The sequence below is a fragment of the Canis lupus genome, chromosome 30 (assembly GCF_003254725.2).
Source record: "Canis lupus dingo isolate Sandy chromosome 30, ASM325472v2, whole genome shotgun sequence".
Lineage (NCBI taxonomy): Eukaryota > Metazoa > Chordata > Mammalia > Carnivora > Canidae > Canis > Canis lupus.
Window position 1 is genome coordinate 24,718,550 of NC_064272.1, and position 16,952 is coordinate 24,735,501.

General features: G+C 39.1%; 1 protein-coding gene and 1 pseudogene across 14 annotated transcripts in view; one reads left to right on the top strand and one right to left on the bottom strand.

The window, feature by feature from the left end:
- BNIP2 (BCL2 interacting protein 2) overlaps window positions 1–16,952 on the bottom strand; it is a 37,182-nt gene that overhangs the window by 1,710 nt on the left and 18,520 nt on the right. For 3 of the 14 annotated variants that reach the window (XM_035708673.2, XM_035708666.2, XM_035708667.2), the window contains one exon: window positions 16,713–16,764. In XM_035708673.2, the coding sequence (XP_035564566.1) occupies window positions 16,713–16,764 (52 nt within the window). Of the gene's footprint in view, window positions 1–11,325; window positions 11,503–16,712; window positions 16,765–16,952 lie in introns of those variants that run through there. The other 11 variants (XM_049104057.1, XM_049104055.1, XM_049104054.1 and 8 more) reach the window with 9 other exon arrangements.
- Window positions 8,256–8,788, top strand: LOC112675837 (transcription factor BTF3-like; annotated as a pseudogene).

Here is a 16,952-nt window from a genome sequence, read left to right on the forward strand (position 1 = left end):
AATATATATCCCCAGTCCTCCCCTTGTTGCCCTATATAAAATTGCCTCCTTGCCATTGAATGGAAATACCAAGTAGGTAGCTCAAATGAAATGCGTCAAAAACCAAATTCCTGATGCTGTCCCTCCAAATCTTTTCTGCCCTCACCTTGCCCACCTTACTGAACAGTAAATCTAGTCCAGTGTAAGACACTCCCCAAATTTTACATTCCACATTAGCTTCTCTCTCACTCTGCATCCGATCCATTAGTCTTCTCAACTCTTCTAAGTATAGCCAGAAGCTGACAACTTTTACCATTTCCAGTAATACCACTAAGTCCCCATCATCTACCACTAAGATCACTGTGATAGCCCTGCAAGAGGTCTCCCTGTTTCTATAACTGCCTATAATAACCCTGCCCCTACAGCAGCCACATTGAGCCTTTTAAAACAAACCACATCACTCATTTATTCAAAACCTCCAATAGCAGCATCTTACTTCAGAATAAAGTCCTTTTAGTGGTTTGCAAGGCTGCTACTTCTCTCAATTTACCTTCCACGTACTCCTTCATTCCCCTCTGTTGCAGCCATACTGGTTCCTTGCTGGTTTTCAATATGGCAAGATAGTCTTGCTTTAGGGCCTTTGCACTGACCGTCCTTTTTGCTTCAAATGTTCTTCCCACAGCCTTGCATAGGTCACTACCTGATTTAATTTAGATATCTGCTCAAATGTCACTTCATTAGAAAGAACTTCTGTGACCAACCTATAAAAAGGAACTATCTCCCTTCCCCCTTACACTATTGTTTTCATTCATACCATTAATTGAAATCGACAAATACATGCTTATTGTTTCCATCCACTAAAATGGACGTTCCATAAAGCTGGGAACTTTTGTTCACAGTTATATATTTGCTATCTAAAACAATGCCTAGTGTATAGTATGTATTCAATAAATATTTGTTAGTGAATAAGCAACTTGGTATGTCTAAATGCTAATATCAAATATTATAAATTTGTCTAAGTGTGATAGAAAGTTTTCTACTTTACTGAGGAAAACGAAGTAATGAAAACTTCCAGACTCTCAAAATGGCATCAGACCACCTACCAGGATCTATAAGCACAAACTCTGTCTCCCTACCTGTCACTATAGCCAAATTATCCATGCTGTTACCCAAATACAATCATTCCACCTCTTCATCAAGCCTGTTCTCTCTAGTACACACAAGAATATTGTTCCAACAACTGAATTAGTTCTTCTTTCCCTCACCATCAGACTTCCCATCTCTATGGATTACTGCCATCAGCCAACAGGTGGCTATTTCTCCCAACTTAAAAAAGAAAAGTCTCAACTCCTTTTTCTCACTAGCTACATTCTATTTCTCTGTTCCTCTGGGCAGCAACACTCCTTAGAGTTGTCTGTACTCACCGTCTCTCATTTCTTTCCTCTCACTTTCTCTTATACTCACTCCTCATAGGCTTTTGCCTCCAACACTCAAATGAAACAGATGATGAAGGTCACCAATGGCATTGGTAAAGCTAATCCAAAATTGTTAGTTCTCACCAGACTTAATCATTTGAGACAGCTACTTACTCCTCTCTGATACAGGATCTTGGCTTAGCTTCTGGGACATCACACTTTTTGGGTTGTTCTCTTAAACTCACTTGTTCATCCTTTTCCTATATCGCTTGTTAGTTTATCCTATTCTCCCTGAACTCTGTGTCACAAATTACTGTCCTTGGTCTTCTGCCATCTACACTCATTTGTTAGGATAACGTTCAGTCTCAGTCTCATGATTTTAATGATCACTTCTGCTGATTCCCAAATTCTACGGACACACTAGCATATACCTTGCCCTTGAACTCACTCCTGGATCCAACAGTCTATTCAATATCTTTATTTTTTGTCTTTCCCATTTTAGTTGATATAACTCCATACTTCTATAGGCTAATGCAAAAACCTTTGAAATTCTCCTCCATTCCTCTCATCTCACCTTCACTCCCTAGCAAACCCTGTAAACTCTATCTTCAAAATGCATGCAGAATCTATCCATTTCTCACCATTTCCACTGTTACCACCCTGGTCTGTGCTATAATCACCTGCCATCGGATTACTGAAATAGCTTCCTAATTGGCTTTCCTGCTTCCACACTGTCGCTATACTTTAATCCCAACCGAGCAGCCCATGTCTCTTTTCTGTTCCAAACCTCCCATGGCTTCCATTTCACTCAATCCTTAAAAAAATCTGGCTATCTATGATCTCTCCAACCATATCTACTATCTCTCCCTTGCTCTCAACTTTCTACAGACACACTGCCTTCCATGTTATTCTTAGAACATGGCAGACACGTACCTCCCTATGTAAGCCTTTGTAAAGACTCCTCTTTCTACCTGGAATACTCTTCCCCTAGATGCCCACTTGGTTGTTTTAACTCCTTTAAAGTATAGGATGTACTTAATAAGGCTTAAACTGGTGGCCACACTTAAAATACCAACTTCCACCTCCACTCTAGAACTTCCCAATCTCCCTTTCCCTGCTATGTACTTTTGATGGCACTATCCCCTTCTAACACATTATGTATTTTCTGCATCCTCTAACAGGGACTTTTGTCTGTTTTGTTCACCGAAGTAAAGCAAGTATCTAAAACAAACAGTAACTGACTTGTAATGGAAGCCAAATAAATACTTGTTCAGTAAATTAATGAGAGCAATAAATCAAAGTATGTGATTAGGGATATTGCTATCCCTAATCAAATCAGGGAGGGTTAAAAGGGGCTAGGAGAGGTCCCAATGGAGATATAAACTTGACAAAGGAGGAGGACCAAATCTGTGCCACATTCATTTGACAACAGTCTAAGAATCATCTAGATAATTGCTATAAGTTAACAATGAACTATCAGAGAAATTAAGAAAACAATCCCATTTACAATTGCATCAAAAAGAATAAAATACCTAAAAATTTAACCAAGGTGAAAGTCCTATACACTGAAAACTGTAAGATACTGATGAAAGAAATTAAAGACATCAAAAATAAATGGAAAGATATTCCATGCTCACAGGCTGGAAGAATATTGTTAAAATCCCCACACTACCTAAAGCAATCTACACATTCAATGCAATCCATATCAAAATTCCAATGCCATTTTTCACACAACTCCAACAAACCACAAACAATCCTAAAACTTATACAAAACAATAAAAACCCATATAGCCAAAGCAATCCTGACAAAGAACAACAAAGCTTGAGGCACCAGGCTTCCTGATTGCAAATTACACTACAAAGTTATACAAAGTTATAGTAATTAAAACATTATAATATTGGCATAAAAACAGACAACTCAGTGGAACAGAATAGAGGCCAGAAAGAAACCCACCCTGATATGGTCACTAAATTATGTTTATTGCAGCATTATTTACAATAGCCAAGATATGGAAGCGGCCCATGTGTCCACCTGTAGACAAATGGATAAGGAAAATGTGGTATATATACACAATGGATTATTACTGACCCACAGAAAAGGATGACATTATGCCACTTGAGACAACATGGATGGAGCTAGAGTATATTATGCTATGTGAAATAAGTCAGACCGAGAAAGATAAATACCATGATTCTACTCATAAGTGTAACAAAAACAAACAAACAAAAAAAAAACCCAACCAAATGGATAAACAAGAAGCAAAATCAGGTCAATAAGTAGAGACTAATGGTTGCCAGAGGGAACAGGGGTGAGAAGCTGGATAAAATGGGTGAAGGAGAGGGAGATACAGGCTTCCGGTTATGGAATGACTAAGTCACAGGAATAAAAGGCACAGCATAAGGAATACAGTCAATGATATTGTAAAAGCAATGTAACAGGATAGATGGTACCTACACTTGGGAACAGAGCATAACGTGTATAAACTTGTCAGATTACTAAATTGTACAACTGAAACTAATGTAACATTGTGTGTCAACTAGACTCAAAACCCCCCACAAAACTGTGGTGTATATATACAAAGAAATATTATTCAGCCATAGAAAAGAGTATCTTGCCATTTGTGACACTGATGAACCCAGAGGGATGGAAGAATGGTTTGACAGCCTCAGATAAAGACAATATCTTATGATTTCTTTCACCTACAGGTGGATTAGGAAAAAACCAAACCAAACCAAACCAAACCAAACCAAACCAAAACCAGGCTCTTAAATACAGGGAACTGGTGGTTGCCAGAAGGAAGGCAGGTGGAGGGAACGGGCAAAATAGATAAAGGGAATTAAGCAGTACAAACTTCCAGTTATAAAATAAGTCACAGAAATGAAAAGTACAACACAGAGAATCCAATTAATAATATTGTAATAACATCATATGGTGACAGATAGTAACTATACTTATCATGGTGAGTACTGAGTATAAAATTGTTAAATTGGTATGCCTGAAATTAACACTATATGTTACTTATACTTAAAAAGAATAGATTACAGACATAAGTTGTTATATATAAGCCTATGGTAATTACAGAGCAAAAACCTATAGTAAAAACACAAAAGGTAAAGGATACCACTAAAGAAAGTCATCAAACCATAAAAGAAGAGAGCAAGAAATGAAGGAAGAGAAGTACAAAAACAGCTAGTAAACAATTAATAAAATGGCAGTAAGTACATACCTATCAATAATAACTTTAACTGTAAATGCACTACACTCTTCAATCAAAAGACACACAGTGGCAGAATTAAAAAAAAAAAAAGGCCCATCTATATGCTGCCTACAAGAGATTCACTTTAGATGTAAGACATATACAGATGGAAAGTAGAGACAGGAAAAGATATTCCATGCAAATGGAAACCAAAAGAAAGCTAGTGTAGCTATAGTTATATAAGAATAGACTTTAAAACACAAAGACTGTAATAAAAGATGGGTGTCACATAATGATAAAGGGGTCTATCCAACACAGTACAGAACATTTGGAAATACTTGTGCACTCAGCATAGGAATACCTAGACATAGAAAGAAAATATTAAAAAACAGACCTAAAGGGAGAAATAGCAATAATAGGAGATTTCAATATTCCATTTACATCAATGCATACATCATCCAGATAGAAAGAAAATTAGTAAGGAAACATTGGTCTTAGAACAACATGTTAGACCAGATGGACTTAACATATATACATATATACAGAGCATTCTGTCCAAAAGCAATAGAATACACATTCTTCTCACATGCATAGGCAACATTCTCCAGCATAGATCGATCATAGGTTAGGGCCACAAAACAAGCCAATGAATTTAGGTGGACTGAAATCATATCAAGAATCTTATATGACCATGCTATGAAACTAGAAATTAATTACATAAAGAAACTAGAAAACTCACATTGGGTGGAGATTATACAATATGTTACTGAATAACCAATGGGTCAAAGGAGAAATCAAAGAAGTAAAAAATGCCTTGAGATAAATGAAAATGAACATATAACATACCAAAGTTTGTTGGATACATCAAAAGCAGTTGTAAGAGGGAAGTTCATATCGATAAATGTCTACTTTGAGAAATAAGTTTCACAAATAACCTGACTTTACACCTCAAGAAACTGGACACACACACACACACACACACACACAATAAATGAAGCAAAAAATTAGCAGAAGGAAGAAAAAGATAGAAATGAAATAGAGATTTAAAAGACTTAACAATTATCAATGAAACAAAGAGCTGGCTCTTTGGAAAGATAAACAATATTGACAAGCCTAGGGATCCCAGGGTGGCGCAGCAGTTTGGCGCCTGCCTTTGTCCCAGGGCGCGATCCTGGAGACCCGGGATCGAATCCCATGTCGGGCTCCCGGTGCATGGAGCCTGCTTCTCCCTCTGCCTGTGTCTCTGCCTCTCTCTCTCTCTCTCTCTCTCTCTGTGACTATCATAAATAAATAAAAATTAAAAAAAATATACTGACAAGCCTATAGTTAAACTCACCTAGAAAAAAATGCAAATAAAACCAGAAATGAAAGACATGTTACAACCTGACATCACAAAATAGAAAGGATCTTAAGAGACTGCTATGAACAATTATATGCCAACAAACTGGACAACCTAGAAGAAATTAATTCCTTAAAACACAGAACTGAATAATGATGAAATAGAAAATCTGAACACACCAATTACTCATAAGGAGATTTAACCAGTAAACAAACAAACAACTTCCAACAGAAGTCCAGGATCAGATAGTTTCACTGATAAATTCTACCTAACATTCAAAGAAGAATTAATACCTATCCTTCTCAAACTCTTTCAAAAATAGAAGAGGAGGGTCATGGGACTGTGCCCTCACTGGGCTCCCCACTCAGCAGGGAGTCAGCTTGAAGAGTCTCTCCCTCTGCCTCTCTCTCAACTTGGGCATGTGCTTGTGTGCTTGCGCTCTCTCTCTCTCTCTCTCTCTCAAATAAATAAATCATAAAAAACAACCCAGAAGAGCAATAAACTCTTTCAAACTTATTTTTTAGAGTCCAGCATTACCCTGAAACCAAAACCAGACAAGGATGCCACAAGAAAATAAATTGCAGATCAACATCCCTGATGAATATACATGCAAAAAGTCTCAATTAATATTAGCAAACTGAATTCAATGATACATTAAAGGATAATACACCATGATCAAGGGGGGATTTATTCAAGGGATGTAAGAATGGTTCGAGAGCCTCAAATCTGCCAATGTGAGACACCATATTAACAAAATGAAGGATAAAAATCATACGATCATTCCAATACATGCGGAAAAAGCATTTGACAGAATTCAACATCCATTTATGATAATAACTCTCAACAAAGTAGATTTAGAGAGAACATACCTCAACATAATAAAGGCCATATAGGACAAGCCCAAAGCTAACATCACAGTCAGCAGTGATAAGCTGAAAGCCTTTCCTCTGAGGTCACAAACAAGACCCTAATACTCAACAAAGTCCTGGAAGCCCTTTCAGAACAATTAGACAAGAGATAGAAATAAAAGCCATCAAAAAAAATAAATAAATAAAATAAAAAAAATAAAAATAAAAGCCATCCAAACTGGAAAGAAAAAAGTCAAACTAAGAACTATCAGAAAAATAAAACAATTACATTTGCAACTGCATCAAAAGGAACAACATACCTAGAAATAAATTTAACCAAGGAGGTGAAAGACATGTATGTTGAAAACTACATTAATAAGAGAAACTTGGGGGGGGGGGGGATAATAAGAGAAACTTAAGACACAAATAAATGGAAAAGCATTCTAGGCTCATGGATTAGAAGAATCAGTATTATTGATATGTCCTTACTAGCCAAAACAATGTACAGATTCAATGCAATCCCTATATCAAAATTCCAATGGCATTTTTCAAAGACACAGAACAATCTTAAAATTTGTATGGAAACACCAAACCCCCAAATAGTCAAAGCAACCTTGAGAAAGAAGAACAAAGCTGGAGGAATCATCCTCCCTGATCCCACCATATAACAAAGCTATCGTAATCAAAACAGTATAGTACTGGGATAAAACAGATACATCAATAGAACATAAGGGCTCAGAAATGAACCCATGGGGGATCCCTGGGTGGTGCAGCGGTTTGGCGCCTGCCTTTGTCCCAGGACGCGATCCTGGAGACCCGGGATCGAATCCCACGTCGGGCTCCTGGTGCATGGAGCCTGCTTCTCCCTCTGCCTGTGTCTCTGCCTCTCTCTCTCTCTCTCTATCATAAATAAATAAAAAATTAAAAAAAAGAAAGAAAGAACTGAACCCATGCATATATGCTCGATGAATTTACAAGAAGAAGCCAAGGCTATCTAATGGGGGAAAGGACTGTATCTTCAGTAACTGGTGTTGAGAAAACAGAAAACTGCACAAATACATGCAAAAGAATGAAACTGGACAACTTACACACTATACACAATAATCAACTCAAAATGGATTAAACAGTTGAATGTAAGACTGAAACTATAAAAATCCTAGGAGAAAACACAGACTACAGTAAGTTCCTTGATACTGATGCTATTTTTTGAATCTGATACGAAAAGTAAAATCAGAAAAAGCAAAAAATATTTAAGTGGGTCTACATCATACTAAAAAGCTTCTGCACAGCAAAGGAAACCAACAAAACAAAAAGGCAACCCACTGAATGGAAGAAAATATTTCCAAATCATATATAAAAAAATATTATAAAAAATACATAAAGATTTCATACAACTCAATAGCAAAAGAACAAATAACTCAATTTAAAAATTGGCAGAAGAGCTCAGCTGGTCCTACCTGAGACCCCGAGCGCCACCCCTATTCCCCTGCGCTGGTCCCATTTCCGCTCCAACAAGATGAAAGAAACTATCATGAACCAAGAGAAACTCGCCAAACTGCAAGCACAAGTGTGCATTGGTGGGAAAGGAACTGCTCGCCAAAAGCAGAAGATGGTTCATAGAAGAACTACAGCAGATGATAAAAAAACTTCAGTTCTCCTTAAAGAATTTAGGGGTAAACAATATCTCTGGTATTGAAGAAGTGAGTATGTTCACAAACCAAGGAACGGTGATCCACTTTAGCAGCCCTAAAGTTCAGGCATCGCTTGCAGCGAACCCTTTCACCATTACAGGCCATGCTGAGACAAAGCAGCTGACAGAAATGCTGCTACCCCAGGATCTTAAACCAGCTTGGTGCACACAGTCTGCCTAGTTTAAGAAGACTGGCTGAAGCTCTGCCCAAACAGTCTGTGGATGGGAAAGCACCACTTGCTACCGGAGAGGATGATGACGATGAAGTTCCAGATCCTGTGGAGAACTTTGATGAAGCTTCCAAGAATGGAACAGACTGAATTGAGTCAACTTCTGAAGAAGCTGAAACTTGAAGAAGTTACTGGGAGCTGCTATTTTATATTATTACAACTGCTTTTTAAAATTTTGTTCATGGATCTGATAAAATCTAGATCTCTAATATTTTTAAGCCCAAGCCCCTTGGACACTGCAGCTCTTTTTCAGTTTTTGCTTATACACAATTCATTCTTTGCAGCCAATTAAGCTGAAGAAGCCTGGCAATAAAGTCTGAAACAAGGTTAATAAAGTTCTTTGCCTAGGGGAAAAAAAATTGGCAGAAGATCTGAATAGACATTTTCCCAAAGAAGACATACCAGTCGCCAGCAGACATACGGAAAGATGCTCAACATCACTAATCATCAGGGAAATGGAATTCAAAACCAGTGATACATCACCTCATACCTGCCGAAATGGCTGGTATCAAAAAAGACAAGAAATAACAAGCGTTGGTGAGGATGTGGAGAAAAGGGAACCCTAGTGCACTACTGGTGGGAATGTAAATTGGTGCAGCCACTGTGGAAAACAGTATGGAGGGTCTTCAAAAAGTTAAAAACATAACCCCTGTATGATACAGCAATCCCATTTCTGAGTGTTTAGCCCCCCAAAATAAAAACACTAACTCCAAAAGCTATCTGCACTCCATGTTCACTGCAGCATTATTTACAACGGCCAAGCTACAGGAGCAACCTAAGGGGTCCATCAAGGGGTAAAGGTGAGAGATAAAGAAACTGTGGATATATTACAATGGAATAGTATTCAGCCATAAAAAGAACGAAATCTTGCCATTCATAGCAACAGGGACAGACATCATGCGCGTTAGCATTAAATGAAGTTACGTGAGAGAGGAAAAGGCAAATATCCTAAGATACTGGATACGTGTGGAATCTAAAACCAAAAAGAAAAAATAAGCGAGTAGATTCAGAGAACAAATGGGTGGTTGCAGGGGCCAGGGCACACAGGTTTGATTCATTCAAAATGCCGACTTTTATATGTTTATATATTTGCTAAATACACAATGTAAGAGTTAAAGTTGAGAGGACGAGTGAACTGGAAGGTTGAGCACAAGGCATACAGCCAAAGTAAAGAGGATCGAAGTAGTAATACACAAACAAGAGCTGTAGGTAAAAAACAAAAGGCAACCTACCGAACGGGAGAGACTGTCTGCAAGTCATGTATGTGATAAGAAATTAAGATCCAAAATACACAAAGAATTCAGTCAACTCGAAGGCAAACAACCAGCCTGATCAAAAACGGGGCAGATCTGAATAGACATTTTCCCCAAAGAACACATACACACCGGCAAGACACACGGGAAAAGATGCTTGACACCACGGATCATCAGAGAAACGCAAATTAAAACCACGTTGAGAGATCACCTCGCACCTGTTATAACGGCCGTTATCGCGAAGACCAGAGATACGCGCTGGCGAGAAGGAAGAGAAGATGGGACCCTTGCGCGCGGCTGGCGGGGCTGTGGACTGCTGCAGGCAGGATGGAGGCTCCTCCAAATGAATAAAATAAATAAATAAAAACAGAACTACCGAACGATCCGGCAATTCCGCTTCTGGTATCTACGCGAAGAAAACGGAAACACTAACCCGAAGCTAATGTTACGTGGTCAGTAATACCTCAACACATAAATACTAGTTCGAAAACCAGCTCTACGTTACTCAAACATTTGCTAAAGTTACTTGCTTTAATGACCTTAGATTCTTAAAAATTCCTCGCGGGATGTTCCCATCTACGGACCCGGCAGGCGCCGCGTCAGTTTCGGGCTCCTCCACCCCGCGGCTCAGAAAACGACCAGGGTCCCACGTTCGCAAGCGGCTCCGGAGCGCCAGTCCCCGCCGGGCGGGCCACCGAGCGGACACTCGTCACCACCCGCGAGGCCGGCCTCAGGCCAGCAAGGCCGCACGGGAAGGGGCGCCCGGGGAACGCGTCCCCCCGGCCGGCTGGGCGCATAACGACGTGCGCCCGGCTCCACCCGCCGTGCGGGGCGGACGGCTTCCCCAGGCCCGAGGCGCTGGCGCCCGGGGACCCAAGCCTCCCTCCGCCTCCCGCACCTGCCACTCGCGGGGACCCGCCGCGGGGCTCTCCCGGCAGCGAGGTCGCCGACGGGCCCACCCCCCGGCCCCCGGCCCCCGCCCCCGCGGGGCGGCACGGAGCGCGGGCCCGGCTCAGCCAGTACCTGTGGGGAAGGCGCTTCCCGCCGCGGAGCGGACCGAAGCGGAGCGGCCAGCGGCCCAGCAGGAAGCAGCCACTTCCCGACCGCCTCTTCGGCAGCCGCGGGAGCCGCAGAGCTGCGCCGGCGACCCGGAAGTGCTCGCCGAACCTGGAAGTGACCGCCCGCGGGTGGGCCCGAGGCCCCGCCCCGCCGCGCCCCGCCCCGCCGCGCCGCGCCCGCCGCTGCTCGCACACGGCCCTCCGGCTGGCCCGGGAAGGAAAGGCGGGCGCGGCGAGGGGCGGGCGCGGCGAGGGGCGGGCGCGGCGAGGGGCGGGCGCGGCGAGGGGCGGGCGCGGCGAGGGGCGGGGCGGGGCGGGGCGGGGCTGCCGTCCTTTCCGGGTGATTCACCAGGTTTACTAAATCGTCGTCAGGGAATTGTGGTTTAGAGAGACTCCTCTTATCCACTGTTAGGTACGCGATTAGGGATGCCAGGGCAGCCACATCGCAGGCCTGAAGTGCGTTCGGGGTAGTACTGTTGAAGACCCTGCAATACTAAATTGAAGACAAATTGCGAAGATTAGAGCAGGATTTCTTTACCACTCAAAACAGGGCTGATATTCACTTAGCCTAGCAAGCTCTTGTGATTCCTTAAGAATTTTAATGTGGGAAAAATCCGTATTTAAAATTTGTACCTAATGGAAGATAAACATTTCGATATACATTGAGTTTACAAAAATCCAAATGGCATCCTAAATGTGGATAAAAGGCAGCAATATGTGGACAGCCGTTTGCCATTAAACAGCTGAACAGTGATTACGGAGTAAAGACATAATCAAGTGTTCCTAAGTGGAATCTCCCGAGCAGATCTGTAAGCTAAACAGTCTCATTTATGCCATGTTTTCAGCCACTTATTGAACTGATTTTACTGTTGGATTCCCCACTACGAAAATGATTCTAAACTATGGAGTACAAAGTGTGATAGTTAAGGTAATGTTTAAAACTCAAGCAGGATGGACACCTCACTTCCTTGACAAATAGGGAGTAGCACCCAGACTACAGAAAATGGTCGAAAGCTATTTGAAAGGCTTATGAGATAATTCACTGTAAAAACTTAGTCGCATAATGGGAGACAAAAAAATGTAATGAGTCAAAAACAAACTTTCCAATTAATTTATTTAAGTTCATTAACGTTGCAAAAATATGATGTGCAACAAATCAGGACACTGTATTCCTAACAAGTCAAAGGAAAATAAAAGATCACATCTCCTTAGTAAATCAAGACCAACCCTATTATTTCTTACAGGGACCATATCAACATCTTGCACACGTCATCAGAACTGAATTTCTCACACTGTAAAATGAAAGCACCAAGCTAGGCAACATCAACTGAATAGTAGTGAAATGGTCACAGCACACTGTGTCTAAATGGCAGCATGTGAACTTACATTAAGATAAATATTTGAATTTTTGAAATCTGTATCAAAGTGTGTAGGTGTCTAACATACTCTGAATTGTGTTCTATGTGAATAGTGTTCTGAACACCTCCAATATTTACTTAGCGAGGTTTATGTAAATAAACAGTTTAAGGGGTATAACTTTAGAAAGTTCGCATACAAGAAGTACAGTGGAATAGCTAATTAGTATTATTTTCCAAGTTCCTCCTTAGCCATAGTGATTGTGAAAACAGAAAGATTTCAAAATGTAAATATTTTAAACTCTTGTAGAATGTCTTGCGAGATAGAATCAGCTATATGAAGCTAACAGCTCAGGATACTTATCAATCTGAAAGCTTAATTAAACCCTTGATTTTTATTGGATGTTTAAGTGCTTCATGTGACCTTTTCAAAGTATTCTTAAAAGTAATTCTCAAAACATAAGTGAGTAGATCTTTATCATACATAGTTGCAAGAAAGTAACAGCTATGTTCAAATTTTAGTGTCGCTTCTCATGCTCAACACATTACTTGTTTTCAAATACCATTTAGACCTTTAAAGGAAAGTTACATCACTGGGACTCACCACTGATCTAATTCATTCACAATTCTGGGATGGGGAAGAGATGAGTGAAGGGCTCCCTAGATAATTCTTCTGTACATTTAGAACACTGAGTAGATAATCTCCCACTTCCCTTACTAGCTGACCTTCTCAGGCAAGTCTAACTTCTTCACGCTTTCCCCCAGCAACTCAAATCACAAATTCCTGTTCCCTGTGACAAGGATAAACTCTAAAAGAATAGTTGGTCTAACTAATATGCACAGAAACTCCTCTATTCCTTCCTTTTGAGGTTACCCATTTCTCAAATATCTAAATAGGATGAGAAAAAATAAGCAAAACAAGATGCAATGGATTAGCAAATCTCTATTTTCAGCCTATCTTCTTCCTTCTGATGGAGCAATGTTAGTAATTTTCCACATATAACACGGAAAAAAGGATGAAGCTACTGTCACCTTATATACACCTTTACTGATATCAGGAAACTGGCCTATTCAATCCAGTAATATCCTAATACTAATTTACCTCTCAATTGAAGAAATCTAAAAAAGCCCCTTCTGCACTAAATCAAACACTTCCAAATTCCCTGAGCACTCACATAAAAACAGCCAAAGAGTAATGCTACAGTCATCTACAAGTATCTTATGAAGAAGCAGATCCCTTACCTTTTTAAATCCTGAAATCGCAGCTGAGGAAATTCTAGCCACTGATATATACCTGTTAATCAGCAAATTTCAGTATCCCGTGCAGTTATTAAATTGTGCTGTCCATTTTGGAAAACTACGTTAATGTTTACCAACCATAAAATATGAAAAATAACCTAGTCTTAAACTTTAATCTGAGCACTGTAATTGTTGACTCTTTCTGTTCAAGCTTGCTTCTATGAAGAGACAAAGCAGGGGAAAATATAAATTCTCATTATCTAAATATATTCTCAGCCTTTGCCCCCTTCACTCCAGTCGTAACTCATATTGTGTGAAGCCTGCAGGTTTTCCAGTTGGATACAGAAAGCCTGTTACATGGTGTACAGAGCTGCCATACACAGTACACTTCCCTTAACAGGGACACATTCAGTGACATCTGAAGTTAGAGCTACTCTTTATCCCTTTAAAGCTCTTTCTCCTATATCCTTGCTTTGTTATCTTCCTTTCAAACTACCCCCTAGGCCCTCCTTAAAATCCTATCCTTCTCACCCCCTCACCCCAGTTAATGGCTATTAAGCTTCAAGTGTAAGGCCAATATAGCATTTTCCTTGATGCTTCTTAGGAATATAACCAGCAGGACACAAGCAAATTACTTTATATAGAGAAAATTTGATTAAAAACAGGCACTCACAGCCCAAGTATAACAAACTATAGTGACAAAAATCAAATTAAACCAGTTAAGTTAGATCCATGATCCCAACAGAAAGATAAAAATAATACAATTTTACGTACTTTCACTTCAATCAGCAATCGAAAATTAAAATTGAATGATATGGGGAAATGTCACATAGTAACACATTATAAATAACAAACTTCATTAAGTGCGCTTTTCCTCTAACCTACCAGTTATGATTTTAAGCCTTATAGTAATGAAACATTTATCACAGGGCATGTCCCTATAAGATTCCATTAAGGTGTAGGTTAGAGCAGGTGTCTTTTTAATCGAACGATTCACAGCACATTCCTTTTGTTATATCCCAGGCGTTAACACTGTTCCTTCTGAATTTTAATGTTCTAATAGATTAAAGGCTATTTGTACTTAAAAAAAATATTTAGGAAAATGCACCACTTTTGCAAAAAGTTGTATCTATAGTTAGGAACAATGCTTGCAAAAGCAAAAGTGAATAAACACAATAAACTGTTGAACCTGAAGAACTGTGCACTTTATGTGGAGGAAAACTACCTATGTAAAAAAGCTCAGCAAATTTTGAACAGGATAAAGACTACTTAAAGAAGTCTATAGATATAGACTCTAATAACAATTAAGTTCAATGATTCTTTATTCATAATTCTCATATGGTAAATTCAGAAGGAATACCTAAATTGTTGTTATTAGTTTGCTTTTTCAACACAAACTGTTTTTAAGGAATGAGCAAGCAGTAATAGTTTTGGCTTTATTTGCTATAATGACATTAATTTAGAATCTGCCTATGGCTGCTAGGATCCATGTGAAAGTCAGAAGGCTGCTGAGGAACATCTCATTCTGGGAATCCTCCAGCTCCCATAACTGGACTTAGGTTAACATGCCAAGTTTATAACTGAAGAGGACAAAAAGTAAAGGAAAATTCTCTTTTTTAATAGAAGCTTTATATGAAAAATGGCAATGGTAAACGCCACATGTGTGTTCAGTCTGGGACAGAATAAATCCTAAAAGCTTAGCTCTCATCTGCTTCAATTTTCTAGCCTAGGACATTCTTTTGTAAATTATCTTATAGGAAGGGCTGGGGTGTGATAGTACCCTCACATTTGTAGGAAAACTAATTTCTTCACGTGTGTATGAGTCACAAAACATGACAGATCAATCTGTTGTTTCAGGATGATTGTGTGGGTAATTAAGTTCTAATTGGGCACCTCAGTACAATGTACTTCAATATAAGTCAAGGTACTTAATGAATTAAACAAAAACTTTATATGCTTGTATTAAATGTCGTCCAAGACAGCATAATGATGTTAGCATAATGATGCGCTAAGACTTACAAAATAACTTACAGTACTGTCAAAATGATTCAACAGAAAATGTGAATACACACACATCTGATTAGGTCAAACAACTACCTACTATCAAGTTTAAGTAACTGAGAAACACAAGTATTTTGGTAAAGTGCCCACATTGAGAGCAGTTGAAAAAGCAGCCCCTATTTTCTACAGAAAAATAGTGACAGTGAATAACTCATCACATTCTCTGAATACTACACTGCACTCACAAACTCTGGGGAGTGATACCCTGGACACAGCTTATTTCACATTAGTGAACAGAACAGACCTAAAAGTTTATAAAGTTCTGACTTTTGGCCAGACGATAAAATGTCCCATATATACATATATATATACAAACCCCACTTCTTAGCCTCTTAAATTCTCTAGTTCTAAAAATGGCTTTTTGACTTGTCTTGAAAGTTTAAAAAGGAAAAAGTGTGCAATACATTTGTATTTGCCCTTCTGAATTAAGAAACACTATTAAATGAGAAAAAAGGCTTAGGATAGTATTAATCTACTTAGATTATGTACATGACCTTTGGGTATTCATGAGAACCAGTTTAACTGTCCCTCACTTTATGAGCAACTCTGTTTTCTAAGTCACCCAGGAAATGTATCTAACCATTTACAAAAACAAAACTTCGAACATGCACTTTACAAATCATGGTCTTATTTACCTGCATATTCTTCCACAAGACAGGTATACATTAAAAAATATTGCTCAGAAACATAAAAATATATATTATCTCTTTCCTTTACCATTTAGGCATATAAATATTTTACAGAAGATGATGCATCATTCAACAAACAAATGCAAAAACTGCTTTATATAAAGTGTGGTTCTCTGCTATTTAGCAATATAAAATATAAATGATTACAATATAATTAGCTAGAAAAGAGCTAAATTCAAGAGATTTGCAAACCAATACAGCAGTGAACAGTCCCTTATACAAAAGTCCATTAAGGAAGAGTCAAGTCAATTTTGTAACAGGTTACATAAAGATCAGGGCCAATAAATGCATTATAAATGCAAAAAAGAGCACTGCTTCATCAGCACATTCTTCAGTCTTGTTTGGACTAGACGCCAAACTTACTGTTCACTTTTCGGTTCATCTTGTTTTCCATTAAGCTCTTGATCAACTCTGTTTAATGAAAAAGGATATAGATAATAAGACTACCAGGAACTAGACAATTTTCTGATAATTGTGACTACTTTTAGCATAGAATATTATTCTGTTAAAAACAAAGCTTTGCAAAGAAGCAGACATAGTAAAAAGGTTACCAAACATTTCCCCAACCAGGAAAGATAATTTTTAAAGACAAGAGGACA